Source organism: Propithecus coquereli, unplaced genomic scaffold, assembly GCF_000956105.1.
Source record: "Propithecus coquereli isolate 6110/MARCELLA unplaced genomic scaffold, Pcoq_1.0 Scaffold114, whole genome shotgun sequence".
Taxonomy (NCBI): Eukaryota; Metazoa; Chordata; class Mammalia; order Primates; family Indriidae; genus Propithecus; species Propithecus coquereli.
The window spans coordinates 3,264,528-3,278,203 of record NW_012135414.1 but is presented as its reverse complement, the minus strand read 5'-3'; the positions used below and the strand labels follow the sequence as shown (position 1 = coordinate 3,278,203).

Here is a 13,676-nt window from a genome sequence, read left to right as displayed (position 1 = left end):
TGAGCCACCGCGCCCGGCCTCACTTTGTCATCTTAACTCAGAGATCCCCACCCTTGCCTGTCCATACCTTTCCCCTCAGACCCCCTCCTCTAGGCAGGCCCAGCCCCCAACACTTTCACGTCCCTGGGATGAGACAAGGTCCCACAGAACTAGGCCTGAGCACCTAGTGGGTGTTCAGCCCATGGCAGAGAGGGAATGAGCAGGGAGCATGTCATGGAGGCATCAGAGGGGCCTCAGACGCTTCATGGGAGGGCATCTGGGCAGAAGCACAGCATGAACCAAAGCATGGAAGTAGGAAAGGATAAAACAATTATTGGGGAACAGAGGGGGGCGTCCCCTGGAGGAGTGCCAGCTGAAGAAGCAGGAAAGAGACTGGAGAGGTGGGCAGGCAGGGCCTAGGAGTGCAGGCTGGCATAGGGGCTGCCCTCGTGTGTGACTAAAGCACTTAGCTCTTGTGCCTGGAACCTCAGGGAATACTGTGGTGGGCAGAAGCAGGTACAGTAGGAAAGCCTGGTTCCTTGTCTCTCCTCCCCATCCTCAGCCCTTCCCAGGGAACCTTCTCTGACAGCTCCCCTCCCACTGCCTCCCTGTCCTGGTGAACCCCAAGTTGTCCCTGCTGTCTTCCCTCAGCCATGGCCACATTAGGCACACTCTCCATCACAAGCCACATGTGAATGTGCTGTAGATGTGCCCCTGGTCACCTAGCCAAACAAAAACAAACATGGTGCACAGTTGCACACCGTCACTCCAACTTGCATGTGATGATGGCATGGTGACACATGCTGTTGTGGGCACACTATATACGGCCCCGGGCTGTCTGGCTCCCTCTCTGAGGCCATTGCCTCTGAATCTCCTGAGAACCTGTCCTGCCCCCTGGTGGCTACTCCCCAAGCCACTGTCCTCCTGGAAGGACCCTACCTACCTCCTTCTTGGCCTGGCCCCTGACCAAAGAAGCTTCTGCCCTAGAACAGCCTCTCCCCTCAAACTGGGCCTGTGAGACCAGGCTCCCTCAGATATCCTCCAGACCAGCCTCCCCACTCAGACTGGTGCTATCGGGCAAGGCCTTCTCAAACAGGGCGAGCAACTGCCCCAGTTTGCCTAGGACTGAGAGGTTTCCTAAGACTTGAAATATTCAAGTCCCAGGCCAACTAGAACTAGTTGGGGATTCTATTCTTCTGACCCATGGGCCTTCAGATTAGTCTCTTCTCGGACCGGACCCATCAGACCAGGCCCCTTCAGACACTCTCTAGATCAGCCTATCTCTTAGGCTGCCCTTTCAAACAAAATCCCTTCAGAAGCCTATGCCAGACCAGCCTCCCCTCAGGCCAGTCCTGTCGCACAGACCCTCTCACCATCAGAGTAGCCTTCCCTATCAGAGTGGCACTGTCTGGTAAGGTCCCCTCCAGTTTCTCTCCTCAGACTGGCTCCCTCTGACTCCCCTCCTAGACCTTCTTCCTCTCCCCCTTCTCTGAGAAGAGGAAAGGGTGGGGGGACTACACCCCAATGCTTCCTGCCCCCAGGACTTTAGTCTGCATGTCCAGACAGGTGCCGCCTTCCAAGGGTCCAATGGCTGTGGGCTATGAGTATGGAGGGCCTCAGGGCAGAGACACACAGGTGCAGGCTGCAGAGCTGAGATTTGGAGCCAAGCGTTCTGTTCTCTCCACGTGAGGATGAACTTTCTCAGAGTTCCAGCCTCCACAGGTTGTGAGCTCACACGCTCTGGGGAGTTCTCAGGACTGGAGGCTGCCCAGGAGGGATCCCTGCCTAGTATCTCCATCTCTCCTGGCTCGCTGCTGGGATGCAGACCAGACGTGGGATTTATGTGCTCGGGGCTGCCAGCCTGGGAGCAGGAATGAAGGGCAGGCGAGTGGCCGAGAGGGGGCAGCAGAAGCCAGGACAGCCCCTGGCTCAGGCCGGAGAGGAGCAGCGGCCACAGGCTGGGGTCTAGACTGGGGCGGGAACCCAGAGGGAGGCAAAGAAAGAGAAGGACTGACAGAGTCAGGGAAGAAGGACAGAGACAGAGATAGAGACAGGGATGGAGATATACAGAGAGAAATACAAAGGGATGGGGATGGAGATACATACAGAGACAGAGATGCAGAGAGAAACACAGAGACACAGAGATGGGGATAGAGACACAGAGACAGAGAAAGGGAGAAAGGCAGAGAAGGGAAGATTGACAGAGAGGGGAGAGGAACAGAGATGCAAAGGAAGGGCTAGAGATGGAGAGAGACAAAGAGGGAAAAAGAGGAAAAGAGACAAAACATGGAGACATACAGAGAGACAGATGGGACAGAGACCTACAGAAAGAAGTACAGAGACAGGAACCAGGACGAAGAAATATTCAGAGACAGGAATGGGACCGAAAGAGACAAATATAGAGCTGGGAATGGGTTCAGCAAGAAGAGAGGCGTAGAGGAGGGTGAAGCAGAGACAAGTTCAGAGTTGTAAAAATGGGGCAGAGCCACCCAGGGAGGAAAGACCAAGTGGGCAGGGGCTGATAAGCCAGGACACGGAGGGGAGTCCCCACCCCCAAGGCACCACAGCAGGCAAAGAGAACTAGCGCGCTGGAAGGCTGGGCCACTGTGCACCTTGGGTCTGGGATCCAAGCCCCCCTCCCCCTCGGTAGTGTTTTAATTCTCCAGTTCTGCTTTAGCTCCAAGAAATGATGTCTGCACTCAGCCCTGCCTCCCCAGAACCGCCATGGGAAATGCATGTGAAGGGACAGTACTTGAGAGGGGCCGTGGCAGACAGCAGCCACGGCCCTCCATGGCGAGCAGCCTCTGCGAGGTCAAGGGGCCAGGACCCGCAAGGAGAGATAACCACCCCCAGGCCCAGGCCCATCAGAGACAATGACACTGCCCCTCCAGCCACCTGGGCTTGGGACAGGGCTGGGTCTCTCCTGGGGTGGAGGGCAGGGAGAGAGATGCCCCAGTCCTCCCCTCCATCAGCCTCCGAGGCTCCAGCAGGCCCCCTCCCCTTCTTCTGCCCCCTCCTCCCCAGGCCCAACATAATTGCTTTCCCATGTTGCTAATGGAGGCCAGATTGCTGATGCCCAAGCCCTGGGTGGGCGGTGGGTGGGTCAGGGCTGACCAGGGCTCTCAAGGCAGGAAGGCAGCACAAACCAGAGACCCCCTCACTTCAGCCCACCCACCCCAAGGATGGAGAGAGGTAGAGGTTCTGACGTATCCCAGGAATACAATTTCCTTGGCAAGAGTGTTGGTAACCCCCTGCTCTCTCTACCCCTGCTGGACCTGGGGTACCTTGCAGGGATCAAACAGATAGGAAGAAGTGGGGGTTCAGGGTACAGAGCAGGTCCACAGCCCCTTCTCAGAGCATCCATCCTGGGAACCTCGTTCTGTGAATGGAGAGCCATGTGCTCCCACAGTTGGGGCTACTCGCCTTGACACCAGGCCTTTGCTTTCCACGGTCTCCCACCTAGAACAACTCTCTCTCCTCTGGCCCGGAACAGAGCCAGCCACCCTCACTCTGGAGCCCCTCACGAGGGCCCAGCTCAGAGTCTGTGTCTTGTCCAGGCCTGACCTATCAGTGCCCGAGGCACTGTGAATCCCCCTCCCAGGGCACGATCCCAGGCGGGCCTGGTGAGACCCATGAGGAGCGTCCATCCCTGAGCCTGGTCTGAGGAGGGTTTGAATTGGGAGCGTGTGTGTGATGACATCAGGGGACCGGTGGTGAGTGGAGGTGTGGTGCCAGCACCTGCTATTGGGAATGTGTATCAGGGTGGACCCATCTGTGTACACACTGTGTCCATAGCTTTGACTCCACCTCTCTCTTCTTGCTCCAGGCACCCAGAGCAAGGCCAAACTTGGCTCCCTAGGTTGGGGCTCTGACCTAGCCTTTGACCCCCAGGTCAGAGGGTCTGCCTACTTGTCCCCAGCCCCAGGCTTTCTCAGCTAAGGAGCCTCAGTGAGGTGGCTTCTATAATGGTGGCTAGACCTGAGCAGGCCGGGGGCAGCCAGGGGGCCCCTCCTCTAAGGAGAAATCAGAGGGACCCTGGATCCCCAATTTTGGGGACTGGAAGGGCGTGGGCAGGATGTGTAGCTGAACCAAAGGCTGATCACCCTGCAGAACCAAAGCCCCACCCTCTCCAACTCCACATTAAGTCCTGACTGTAACCTAACGCTGAGGGTAAACCCGTACTCTGTAATTCCAGTCCTGAAATACTGATCCATCCCCGGTCACAAGCCAAGCAGCCTCCTCCAGGCAGCCTCCCTGCCTGCCCGGGCCCAGGACACTCTGTGCTCTGAGCCTTTGTGGCCCGGGTGAGCCCTAGGCCTGACCTTCTAGCACCCATGGACTGTCCTAGATGGCAGAGGGCCAGGCGCGCGCACACACACACACACACACACACACACACACACACACCAGGGATGAAGCCTGGCCTCCTCACCTTCTTCCATCTCTGGCCCTGTGGGTAGAGCTCAGGCCTGGGCACTCATGGAAGGCAGCTCCGGAGATGACCCTTGAAAGGCCTCTGCCCTGGCCAGGACTTCAGCAGCTTCCAGGACTTACTGGACGCCCCCATGTGGAACCAGCCCCCACTAGGTGGGACCCCTCATTTCCCATAACTTTGCCCTGGCTGCGATCCTGTGCTCCAGGGAAGCCCCGCTCCCCAAGAAGCAGAAAACACTGTTGTCAGATATATCTGCCTGAAAGGTGAACTGTTTCCGCATCCTCCCCAATCATAATTTCTCTGCTCCTCCGGGCCTGGAAGGGGAGGTCTCCTTGGAAGAGGGTACCTTCCCAAAGTGGGTCTGTTCCAAGGACTCATGAAATGGTGACGTTTAATGAGAACCCCCCACCCCCGACCCTGTATATACATCTATAAAAAATTCAAATACAGCAAGTTACCATTGAGTCAGACTAGAAGGGACTGACAGGGCATTAAATACTGTGGGGTAGGAGCAGGGCCAGGCGAGGGCCGTACAAAACAAGGGCAGAAGTGGGGGGACTGAAAAGTGTGGGTGCTGGGGGGAGGGGGATGGCTGGGCCCCCCCAGCATCAGGAGCTTATAATCTGATGGTGGCAACAGAGACCCTGGGACAGACAACAGGCTGGGGCAGGAGGAGAAACTGTGAATGTGAGAGGCTCCCCTCAGGCCCCCCAAGGGCTCCTGGGAGTCGCTGGCGTTGGAGGGTCCAGCCCGAGGGTGCAGGGTGGGGGGTCTTTGGTGGGTGGGTTAGCTGCATGGTCCTCCTCACCTGAAGGAGGAAGGAGGGCCGGCTTGGTGTGGCGGGGCTAGGGGACGGCAGGCCCGGGCCTGCCGGGGTCTCTACAAATTGTGTCTGAAGAGAATGTAAAAGGTCCTCCTGCCGTGTGCAAAATAGAAACCGGGCTCTGCAGGCTCAGCTCCGGCCTCCTGCTCCTCCGCAGGTGCTCTGCGTGTCCTCACGGACGCCGGGCTCTGGGGAGACAGGCAGGGGCCTGTGAGGGGCAAGGCTGGAATGGAGGTCCCCTCAGGCTCCCCTCTGCTACCCAGCCTCACTCAGCCTACCAGATCAGAAGACTGCTGGCAGTGGCAGCGGCGGCAGCCAGGGCCAGAGTGACAGGGACACGGATCAAGAAGGGTGCCGAGGGTCCTCCGCCGCTGCCCAGCTCCCCAGGGTCACAGATCTTCGTGGTGGGTGGGGGTGCCAGGGAGCTGGTGGTGCTGGTCGTGGTCTCTGGGGAGCATGGGAGAAACTCAGGGCAGGGCCAGGACCAGGGGCCCACCCAGCTCTGGGCGTTCACAAGGCCCAGTTCTTGCTTCCTGCATGCGACCGGTGCTGGCTCCCCCATCAGACAGCCCCATCTCCTCTCCCAAACGTGCCCTGCCTCCCACGTCGGGAAGACCCTGCTTCCCAAGGCTCATAGATGACCCTTCACCCAATGACCCCTGCCAAGGATCTCCAGATAGCAAGGACCAGGCACAGCAAGAGTTGGAAGTATGGCAGCCACAGAGGGTGTGGAGATCCCTGGGAGCAGAGCCCCCAGTCCTGGAAGGAGCGGGAGGAAGCAGGGTAGAGCCAGGCAACAGGGCAGGCCACTGAGACCAAAGGATCTGGGGCGGGAGGCGGGCTCACCGGCAGCCTGGGCCTCGGTGGTGAGGTGTCGTGGTTCCTCCGTCCAGGGCGTGGCATGGGCAGCCACACTCCAGTCACTCCACGTCCCAATCTCATTGTCCTTGGCTGCCACCTGGATGATGTACTCCTTCCCAGCGTAGGCATCTGTGATGGTGTGTGCTGTGCCATCTGACAGCTCTACCTGCAGCCAGACCATGGGATGGGGGGTAAGGACACCCCTGGGGGACAGGAGAGTGAGAACACCTCTGGGGAAAGGAGAGTGAGGACACCCCTGGAGGAAATGAGGACTCCCCTGGGGGAGAGAGAGGACATTGAGAATGTTCCTGCAGGAGAGTAAAGACATCTTGGGGAGGAGACCTCGAGGGAAGGCAGTTAGCTCTGAAGGAGAGTAATGAAATCTTTAAGGAGGCTAGAAACACCCCCAGGGGAGAATAAGGATGACTTTGCTTAGTATCTGCAACTCTGCTGTCGCCCTAGTTTTCTCATAAGCCCAAGCCTGACTGAGTCTTGACCTCAGTCCCAGTCTGGAGGTGATGAGAGTAATGGGGTGAGGTTGGATGGTGGTATACTGCCCCCCCTCTCCCATCAAGAAGCAGCTGAGAGGCTGGGCGCCATCACACCTGTGATCCTAGCACTTTGGGAGGTTGAGGCAGGAGGATCACTTGAGGTTAGGCGTTTGAGACCAGCCTCAGCAACATAGCAAGACCCCATCTCTACAAAAAGTAGAAAAATTAGTTGGGCATTGTGGCCCAGGCCTGTAGTCCCAGCTACTCAGGAGGCTGAGGCAGGAGGATCACTTGAGCCCAGGAGTTTGAGGTTGCAATAAGCTATGATCATGCCACTACCTGTCATGCCCAGGCAACAAAGTGACAGTGTCTCTAAAAAAAAAAAACCAAAAACAAAAACAAAGAAGCAGTTTAGAGAGCTAGGCTGCCTGAGTTAAAAGTTTGGCTACATCCCTTACTAGCTAGGTGACAAAGTTACCTAACTTCCACATGCCTTGCCACCCTCATCTATAAAATGGTGTTAACAATAGAATCTGTCTCTTATGGTTATAACAAGGACTAGGGTACGTGGAAAGCACCAAACACTTCAGCCAGCACTGTCATCATGGGTTCCCGCTCAGAAGCTGGGTTCCCAGATACCCAGTGCACCCACCAGCCAGGCTGGAAGGCTTCAGTGTGGTTATCGCCCTGCCTGAGGCGGACAGGGGTGGAGGACAGCCCCTAGGGTGGCAGGGGGCAGGACAGCTGCCCCATTTCCTCCTGGAGGCATTGCCACCCCACCCCCGCCTGGGCTGGCCCCATCCTGCTGGTCTCCCCCACCCTCCAGGCTGGCCTGCCTGTCCGGCGCCCCTCCCAGGCCCAGGCTGGGCTCTGGTTCATCTCAGCGGCACCCGCCGCCTCATTAAGCCGCCTCGTAAACAGGGGCAGCCGGCAAGGGCGAAGGAGGGGGCCGCTCTGGGCTATGTCTGGCTTCAGGGCTTTTTTGGTCCCTGTTCCAATCTTCCCCCAAGAAAACTGGGGTCTGGGCTACTTGACCTGACAGGCTGCAAGTACATGTGCGCGTGTGTGTATGTGAGCATTTGTGTGTGTGCAGTAGGTCCAAGCGCAGCAGGAAGCCCTCCTGTTCCTGCTAGGTCTGTGGCCCTGATGTGGGAGGCGCTGGTAAGGGTCGGGGTCATGGTGAGAGACATTTTGGGGCCAGACCCTGGGCTCAGTAAATCCTACCCCCCGCCCTGGAATATCAGTGGGTCCAGGTCCTCCTTTCCTGAAGCTGGGGCCCCAATTCCACCTCTGGCCTCCCAGTTTCCTTCTGCTCTGCAAAGATCCCCTCTGGCTGAGTAGCTCTAGCTCCTTCAACTCCTCCCTCCTGCAAGGATGCGGCCCGCAGACCTCCATGTCTGTGTTTCCCCAAAGGGAGAGAGCCAGGGAGAGCAGATCAAATTCCACCGCACTGGTGGGCTCATGGTGGGCACCATACCTCTAGGAATGTGGCCCTGGAGCTCAGTGCTCTCCTGGTGGCTACATCTCCTAGGCCTGGACCCTTTTTCTTACTAGGCTATCACTAATCCCTTAACCCACCCCCTTAAGAGAAGGGCTCCTCAACTGGCAGGAACTCCCTAGTTGCTGGCATCCACTTTGCCTGCGGTGGAGCCCTCATCCGGTCTGCTGCAGCAGATGTGAGACATACCCTCCAGGCCTCCCTGCTGAGTTAGGGCCAGAGCGGGAGCTGCAGGGAACCCGCGCTGGGTCCCAGTACTCGCTTCCCCCTTGTCCAGGCTGATATGGCCCCTGCCAGACCTCCTGGTGCCCACTCTTTTGCAATTCCTGACTTGTATTTTCCTCCTGAAAATCCAAGCGATGTTTTCCTCTGCTCTCCCCTCCACACCCCACCCAGTCATACACCTGCCAAGATCAAGGATGGGGGAGAATAGACTGCTCAGAGAAAAACTTAAGTTGAAAAGAGCCATAAATCTAGGCAACCCCAATGCCAATGAGACAGGGAGCACAGCTAGCATGTGCCACAGGCCATGCAAGTTTTGCCGCAGAGCCTGCACACTTTGCCCTGCCCGTGTCAGTGTGGGGGTCAGTTCTGCCCATGGTGCAGGCCAGGGCATGTCTTAGCATGTTAGTCGCACGCATCTATGGAGCACGGTTCCTGCTGGGAGCCACGTGTGTGTGTGCATGGTCCCGTGTGTGTGGTGGGCAGGGTGCCAGGTCCACTGCAAGGCGTGTGCGCCGCGACGCGCGGGGCTGCTGCCTGTAGCTCGTTAGCGGGGGAGGGGGGCTTGTGAAACTAGACCCTGGTTATTAGCAATGCATTAGGCGCGGGCAGCTGGCCAGGCAGGAGGGACTCCGGACTCTGTCAGGGAACATGTGAGTGTGTGAACAGCCTTTGTGGGGGCCAGGCCCGCGACCCGGACAGGCACCCAGGAATCAAATTACGCACTTTAAAGGCCAGATGGGAGGTGGGCATGAGGAGATGGAGCTGGAGCCTGGTGGATACTGTGGGGGTACAAGTTGACCCTGGGGAGCCAGCCTGGGTTGCCCCATGGAGCACCCTCCCAGCCCCAGTCCTAGACCACAGACCTCATGGGCCACACAGAGTGCCCCCAACCCTATGGGCCCAGGCTTAGCATCATGAGGAAATCCCAAGTCTGCCCCAAACCATTGGCTGCTCCCCAGAGCTCTCTATCGTAGCTTGATCAACATCCAGACCACAGCCTGACCCCATACTGACCCTTGTTCACTGCTTGGTTCCCAGCCCAGGTCACCTTCTGACCCATAGCCTTAAGCTGATCCCTAAGCTAGGTCTGACTTTAGAGCCCTGATGCTAGTCGTGGCCTAAATTCACACCCTGGACCAAGCTTGACCCCCTTGAGCCCATCCGTGTGAGTCCTTGAGAACTGGGACTTTCCTGCCCGTTGGGTCCAGCACGGGCTGAACCTGGGCCAGAGTGTGAAGAGGGAGATGCCTGGTCAGGGCCGAAAGCCAGAGGTAGGGAAAGGGAATGCTGCCCACCCTGCCATCTCCCTTCCAACACTTCTCTCCACTACCCTGGGAGCCGCAGACAGATGTGTTCCCACCACACCAATGGAGGCCGCTGGGAACCCCTAAGGACACCTCCCTCAGCTCCATCTGTTCTCCCAGGCCCGCCTGGTCCCTTTTCCCCACAGAAAGCCTCTCTGACTGCCATCAGGTCTCACACTGGAGCTGCTTCCCCCTGGGACATGAGGCCTCTCATGCTGTGTGGTCCCGACTCCAGCACCCAGGATCCGGGCAGGGCAGGGCAGGCAGGGCAGGGCACTCACATGCTGCCACTGGTCCAGGATGAGGGGTCGGTAGCGCAGAAAGAACTTGAGAGGAAAGGACTCAGGGTCAGGCCAGGTTGAGGGGGTCTGCCATGTCACCTCCAGTCGGCGAGGATTGCTGGGCACTGGCCGGGCTACCACATTTTCTGGAGGGTCAGGCTTCACTGTTCAGGAGACATAGCTTTATTACTGCACTGATCTCTGGGAACAACCCCAGTCATCATGTTGACCTTCTCATATTGCCAACCATTGTCATCATCATCACAGTCACCATCCTCTTCTCTGTTGTCAATTCTGGCAACCACTATAGACAACCATCTCATTATTTCCACCCCTCTGACATCCCCATCATCACCAATGAGTGTCACTACAATCACTGCCACCAGCTCTTGGTATCAACATCCCAAATTTCATCTCATCATCCCAACCCCCTCCTCATGCTGACCAGCATCCCAGTAAGTGAGCCTACTGATTAGGCTTACCACTGTCACCCCCTTCGTCACCTGGATCACCCCCTCCTGCTCCAGCATCACACACTCCCCCAAGGTTGGTTTTTCACCTCAACTTTTCCAGTTCCAAACTAAGACCTGGGTCAAGGTTAAAAGACAGTGTTGCAGTCCACAGGTGTTGCAGATCTGGGTTGGGGGTAAGCTGGGGCTCTGACGGGAGCGTCTAAGGGCCCAGCTCATGCAGAAATACTCTGGCTGGGGATCCAGCCATGGGGTGTTGGGAGGATGACAGGGGCAGGCAGAGGGGTCTGGCTGGGATGGGGTAGTAGCGGGCAGAGAGCCTGCCTGGAGCAGGGCAGGGGCAGGCAGAGGGTCTGGCTGGGATGGGGGTCAGGGGAGGGCGGTATCTGTCCCAGTCCTGTCTCCTGTTCTGACACCTCATTCATCACAAGCCGTAAGGAAGCCATTAACGTTGGGGGGTTGGGGGGGGTGCAGGCTGCAGCTGCACAAGGGTCTGGCCCAGCCTGCCCCACCTTCCCCTTGCTGCATGCTCTGGGAGCCACAGAGGCGAGGGGAAGAGCTGCTGGAGAGGTCTTTTGGCCCTGCAGGTAAAGGACATTCACTTACATGTTCACAGGTGTATATATGTCATGCATATATGTGCACATGTATATACACACCACATATACCTGTGCACGGGCATGTACGCACCATGTATACAAGTGCATGCATTTGAACATCCCCACCAATGTTTATGTATGCCTCTGGCACACATCCTCTTACATACTCCCACCGGAGTTTGCAGCAGGTACCCTGCCCCCCCACCACCACACGCACCAATGGTGAACTCGTCGAAGGTGATAGCTGTGGCATTGTGGCCCAGGGCATTGCTGACACTTATGGAGACCTTGTACTTGATGGTGGAGAACAGGTGCATGTAGCGGATGTGGCAGCGGTTCTTGAGGGCTGGGTCCTTCTCACAGACCATAATTTTGGAGCCGTGCCTGGGGAGGGGTGAGGCCCAGGTACCATTACCAACATGAAGGGTCAGGTGGGGCAGAGGTTGGGGAAAGGTCAAGCCCAAGGCTGGTCTGGGATCTGGACTGAGGGCATGGTGGGGGGATGGGGGAAAGGTCAGAGGTCAGGACTGAAACCGAGTCACAGGCGCAGCTACTCACAGCACGGTCACATTGAAGGTGTTGGGAATGTAGGTGGGGGTGGGCAGATGCCAGCTGCAGTAGAAGCCCTTGGGGTAAGTGTTGGAGCGGCAGCTGAGCACGGGCTCCCGCGGCGGCACTAGGGGTGAGGAAGCAAGGTCAGGGCATTCTTGGAACCCCCAGTCCCCTGCACTAGTGTGGGGACAGGTGGGCCCCAGAGCCCCAGCTCTCCCCCCTCAGCCTATCATCGATGCCAAAGGTGGGGGGGGCGCTGTCAGCAAGGGTCTGAGGCTTCCCAGGCCACAGAGAGCCAGATGTTTAATTAAAGAAAAACAAGGGCTGTGCAGAGCAAAGCCCCCCCCACCTGCTCGATGGAGGCAGGGACTGTGGAGAGCAGGGGCTGCGGGCCTCAGCTCATCAATCACAGGATGGAGGTGATGTCTGGGGGAATCGGCCCCAGCCCCACACCTCCTGCCACACTGTGTCCACTCCCAGAGGAAGACCGTGCAACAGAGACTGAGGGGAGTCCTGGATGTGTCCTCTGGTTGCTTGGGTGATCCGGGTGCACTTCCTGGAGAAAGGACACCCCAGGCTTCCCCTCAGTAGAGACTGAGAGGCACAAGGCCAGGTCTGGTGGCTACACAGGTACAACACTGGGAGCTGTTCATGTGTGTATGTGTGTGTGTAGGTCTCCGCGTGCATGGGTATTACATGTTACACGCACATCTGCATGTGACATGAAAAAGTCGCAGCGATGCGTAGGAGCATCTATGTGGATGTGTGCGAATCTGTGTGTGGCTCTCAGAGTGCATGTCCCTCTATGATTGTGTGTACTGAGCCTGTTGAAAGGAAGCTGCTGTTCCCTTTGCGTGTACCTCATTCCAGCTTCTCCATCACAGACCCTGTAGGATGCCCTTTACAAGGTTAGCAGCTGCCTTTACTCTGGAGCGGAAAGGCCCAGAGAGGGAGGGGGCTCAAGGTCACACAGCAAGGCAGAGCTGGGACTAAACCCCAGGATGGGGTTACCCACCTGCATGACTACACACGCACACTTGGGAAGTCCTTTCTGTTGTCTAACCACACTCTTTTTGCTGCCGTGAGCACTTGGCCCAGCTGTTCCACCCTTAAGCATTGGGTAAGGCGTGAGGACAGGCGGCTCAGGTTCCTGGAAGGAGGCAGCTTCTGTGATCTGACCCAGGCAAGGAATGTCCGTCTGTGGCTCCAGGGACACTGACACCTCCCTCCTGTGCCTCCCCCAACCCCCGCCCCCTGCCTGACAGGTGGACAGGAAATGGGGGGGGCAGCTCAATAAGCCAGGGACAGTGAAGGGGAGTGTGTGTCTATGCTTGTAGAGTGGCCATGGTGACACATGGGAAACTGTGGGCATCCATCCACAGTGTGCACGTGACTGTGAGTGACTCTGTGTGATTGCGTGTACATGTCCAGTGTGTCCAGTATGTGTGAAGCTGTGGAGGGGCTTGGGGCAGAACCCCCAGGACCCAGATATGGCTTTGCAGCAGAGATGAGGGGGCGGGAAGGCATCAGGAGAGCTTCGGTATAGCAGGTGGAGTGGGCAGTTTGGTGGCAGAGACAGCTCCACTCCCCAGGCCTGCAGGAGAGAGCCAGAGCCCAGCTGAGATCCCACAAGGGGCAACCTGCATTCTACCCTCTGCCGCCTGCCTCCCCTGGCAGCCTTCCTGGCCCCGTGTCCATCTTGTGTCTGTTCTGTGTTCATCCTGTGTGCCTTTAGTGTCCCTTCCCTATCTGCCCACGGGTGTAGAGCTCGGCATGGGGGTGGGGTGGGGGGCGGCCAAGGACACAGGAAGTGCCTTCTGGGGGCCTGTTGGCCAGGCCAGAGTTGGCAGCCGCCCCAGGAGAAAAGGACATTCCGAGGTCGGCCGAGAAGCCTCCACTCCCCCCTCCTGCCACCACCCCCCCTTACCCCCAGCTTCAAAGGAGAAGGGCGATGGAAGGGGGGGTTGGGGGGGGACGAAGCCTGCAGAGTCAGCTCCCTGCTGCCTGGGACTCTTTGGAGGGCAGAGCAGGCCATGGCACTGGACTGCCAGGCCCCCTCCCCGGGCCAGCCTCCCCACTGACCAGGCTCCTCCATTGCCCTATCGCCCACCCCAGACCAGCCTCCCCTTCAAACCAGTTCCTCTCCCTGACTGGGCAG

The 13,676-nt window shown here is 58.0% G+C and overlaps 1 protein-coding gene across 3 annotated transcripts in view; it reads right to left on the bottom strand.

Annotated features, from left to right (window-relative positions):
• Window positions 1-4,787: 4,787 nt before the first annotated feature.
• Window positions 4,788-13,676, bottom strand: part of CNTFR (ciliary neurotrophic factor receptor) — a 38,467-nt gene continuing 29,578 nt past the window's right edge. For all 3 annotated transcript variants that reach the window (XM_012656606.1, XM_012656615.1, XM_012656623.1), the window contains 6 exons: window positions 11,525-11,642; window positions 11,184-11,350; window positions 9,898-10,061; window positions 6,084-6,264; window positions 5,516-5,684; window positions 4,788-5,425 (listed from right to left, as the gene is read on the bottom strand). In XM_012656606.1, coding sequence (XP_012512060.1) covers window position 5,425; window positions 5,516-5,684; window positions 6,084-6,264; window positions 9,898-10,061; window positions 11,184-11,350; window positions 11,525-11,642 — 800 coding nt within the window. In that variant the 3' untranslated portion in view covers window positions 4,788-5,424. The remainder of the gene's footprint in view (window positions 5,426-5,515; window positions 5,685-6,083; window positions 6,265-9,897; window positions 10,062-11,183; window positions 11,351-11,524; window positions 11,643-13,676) is intronic.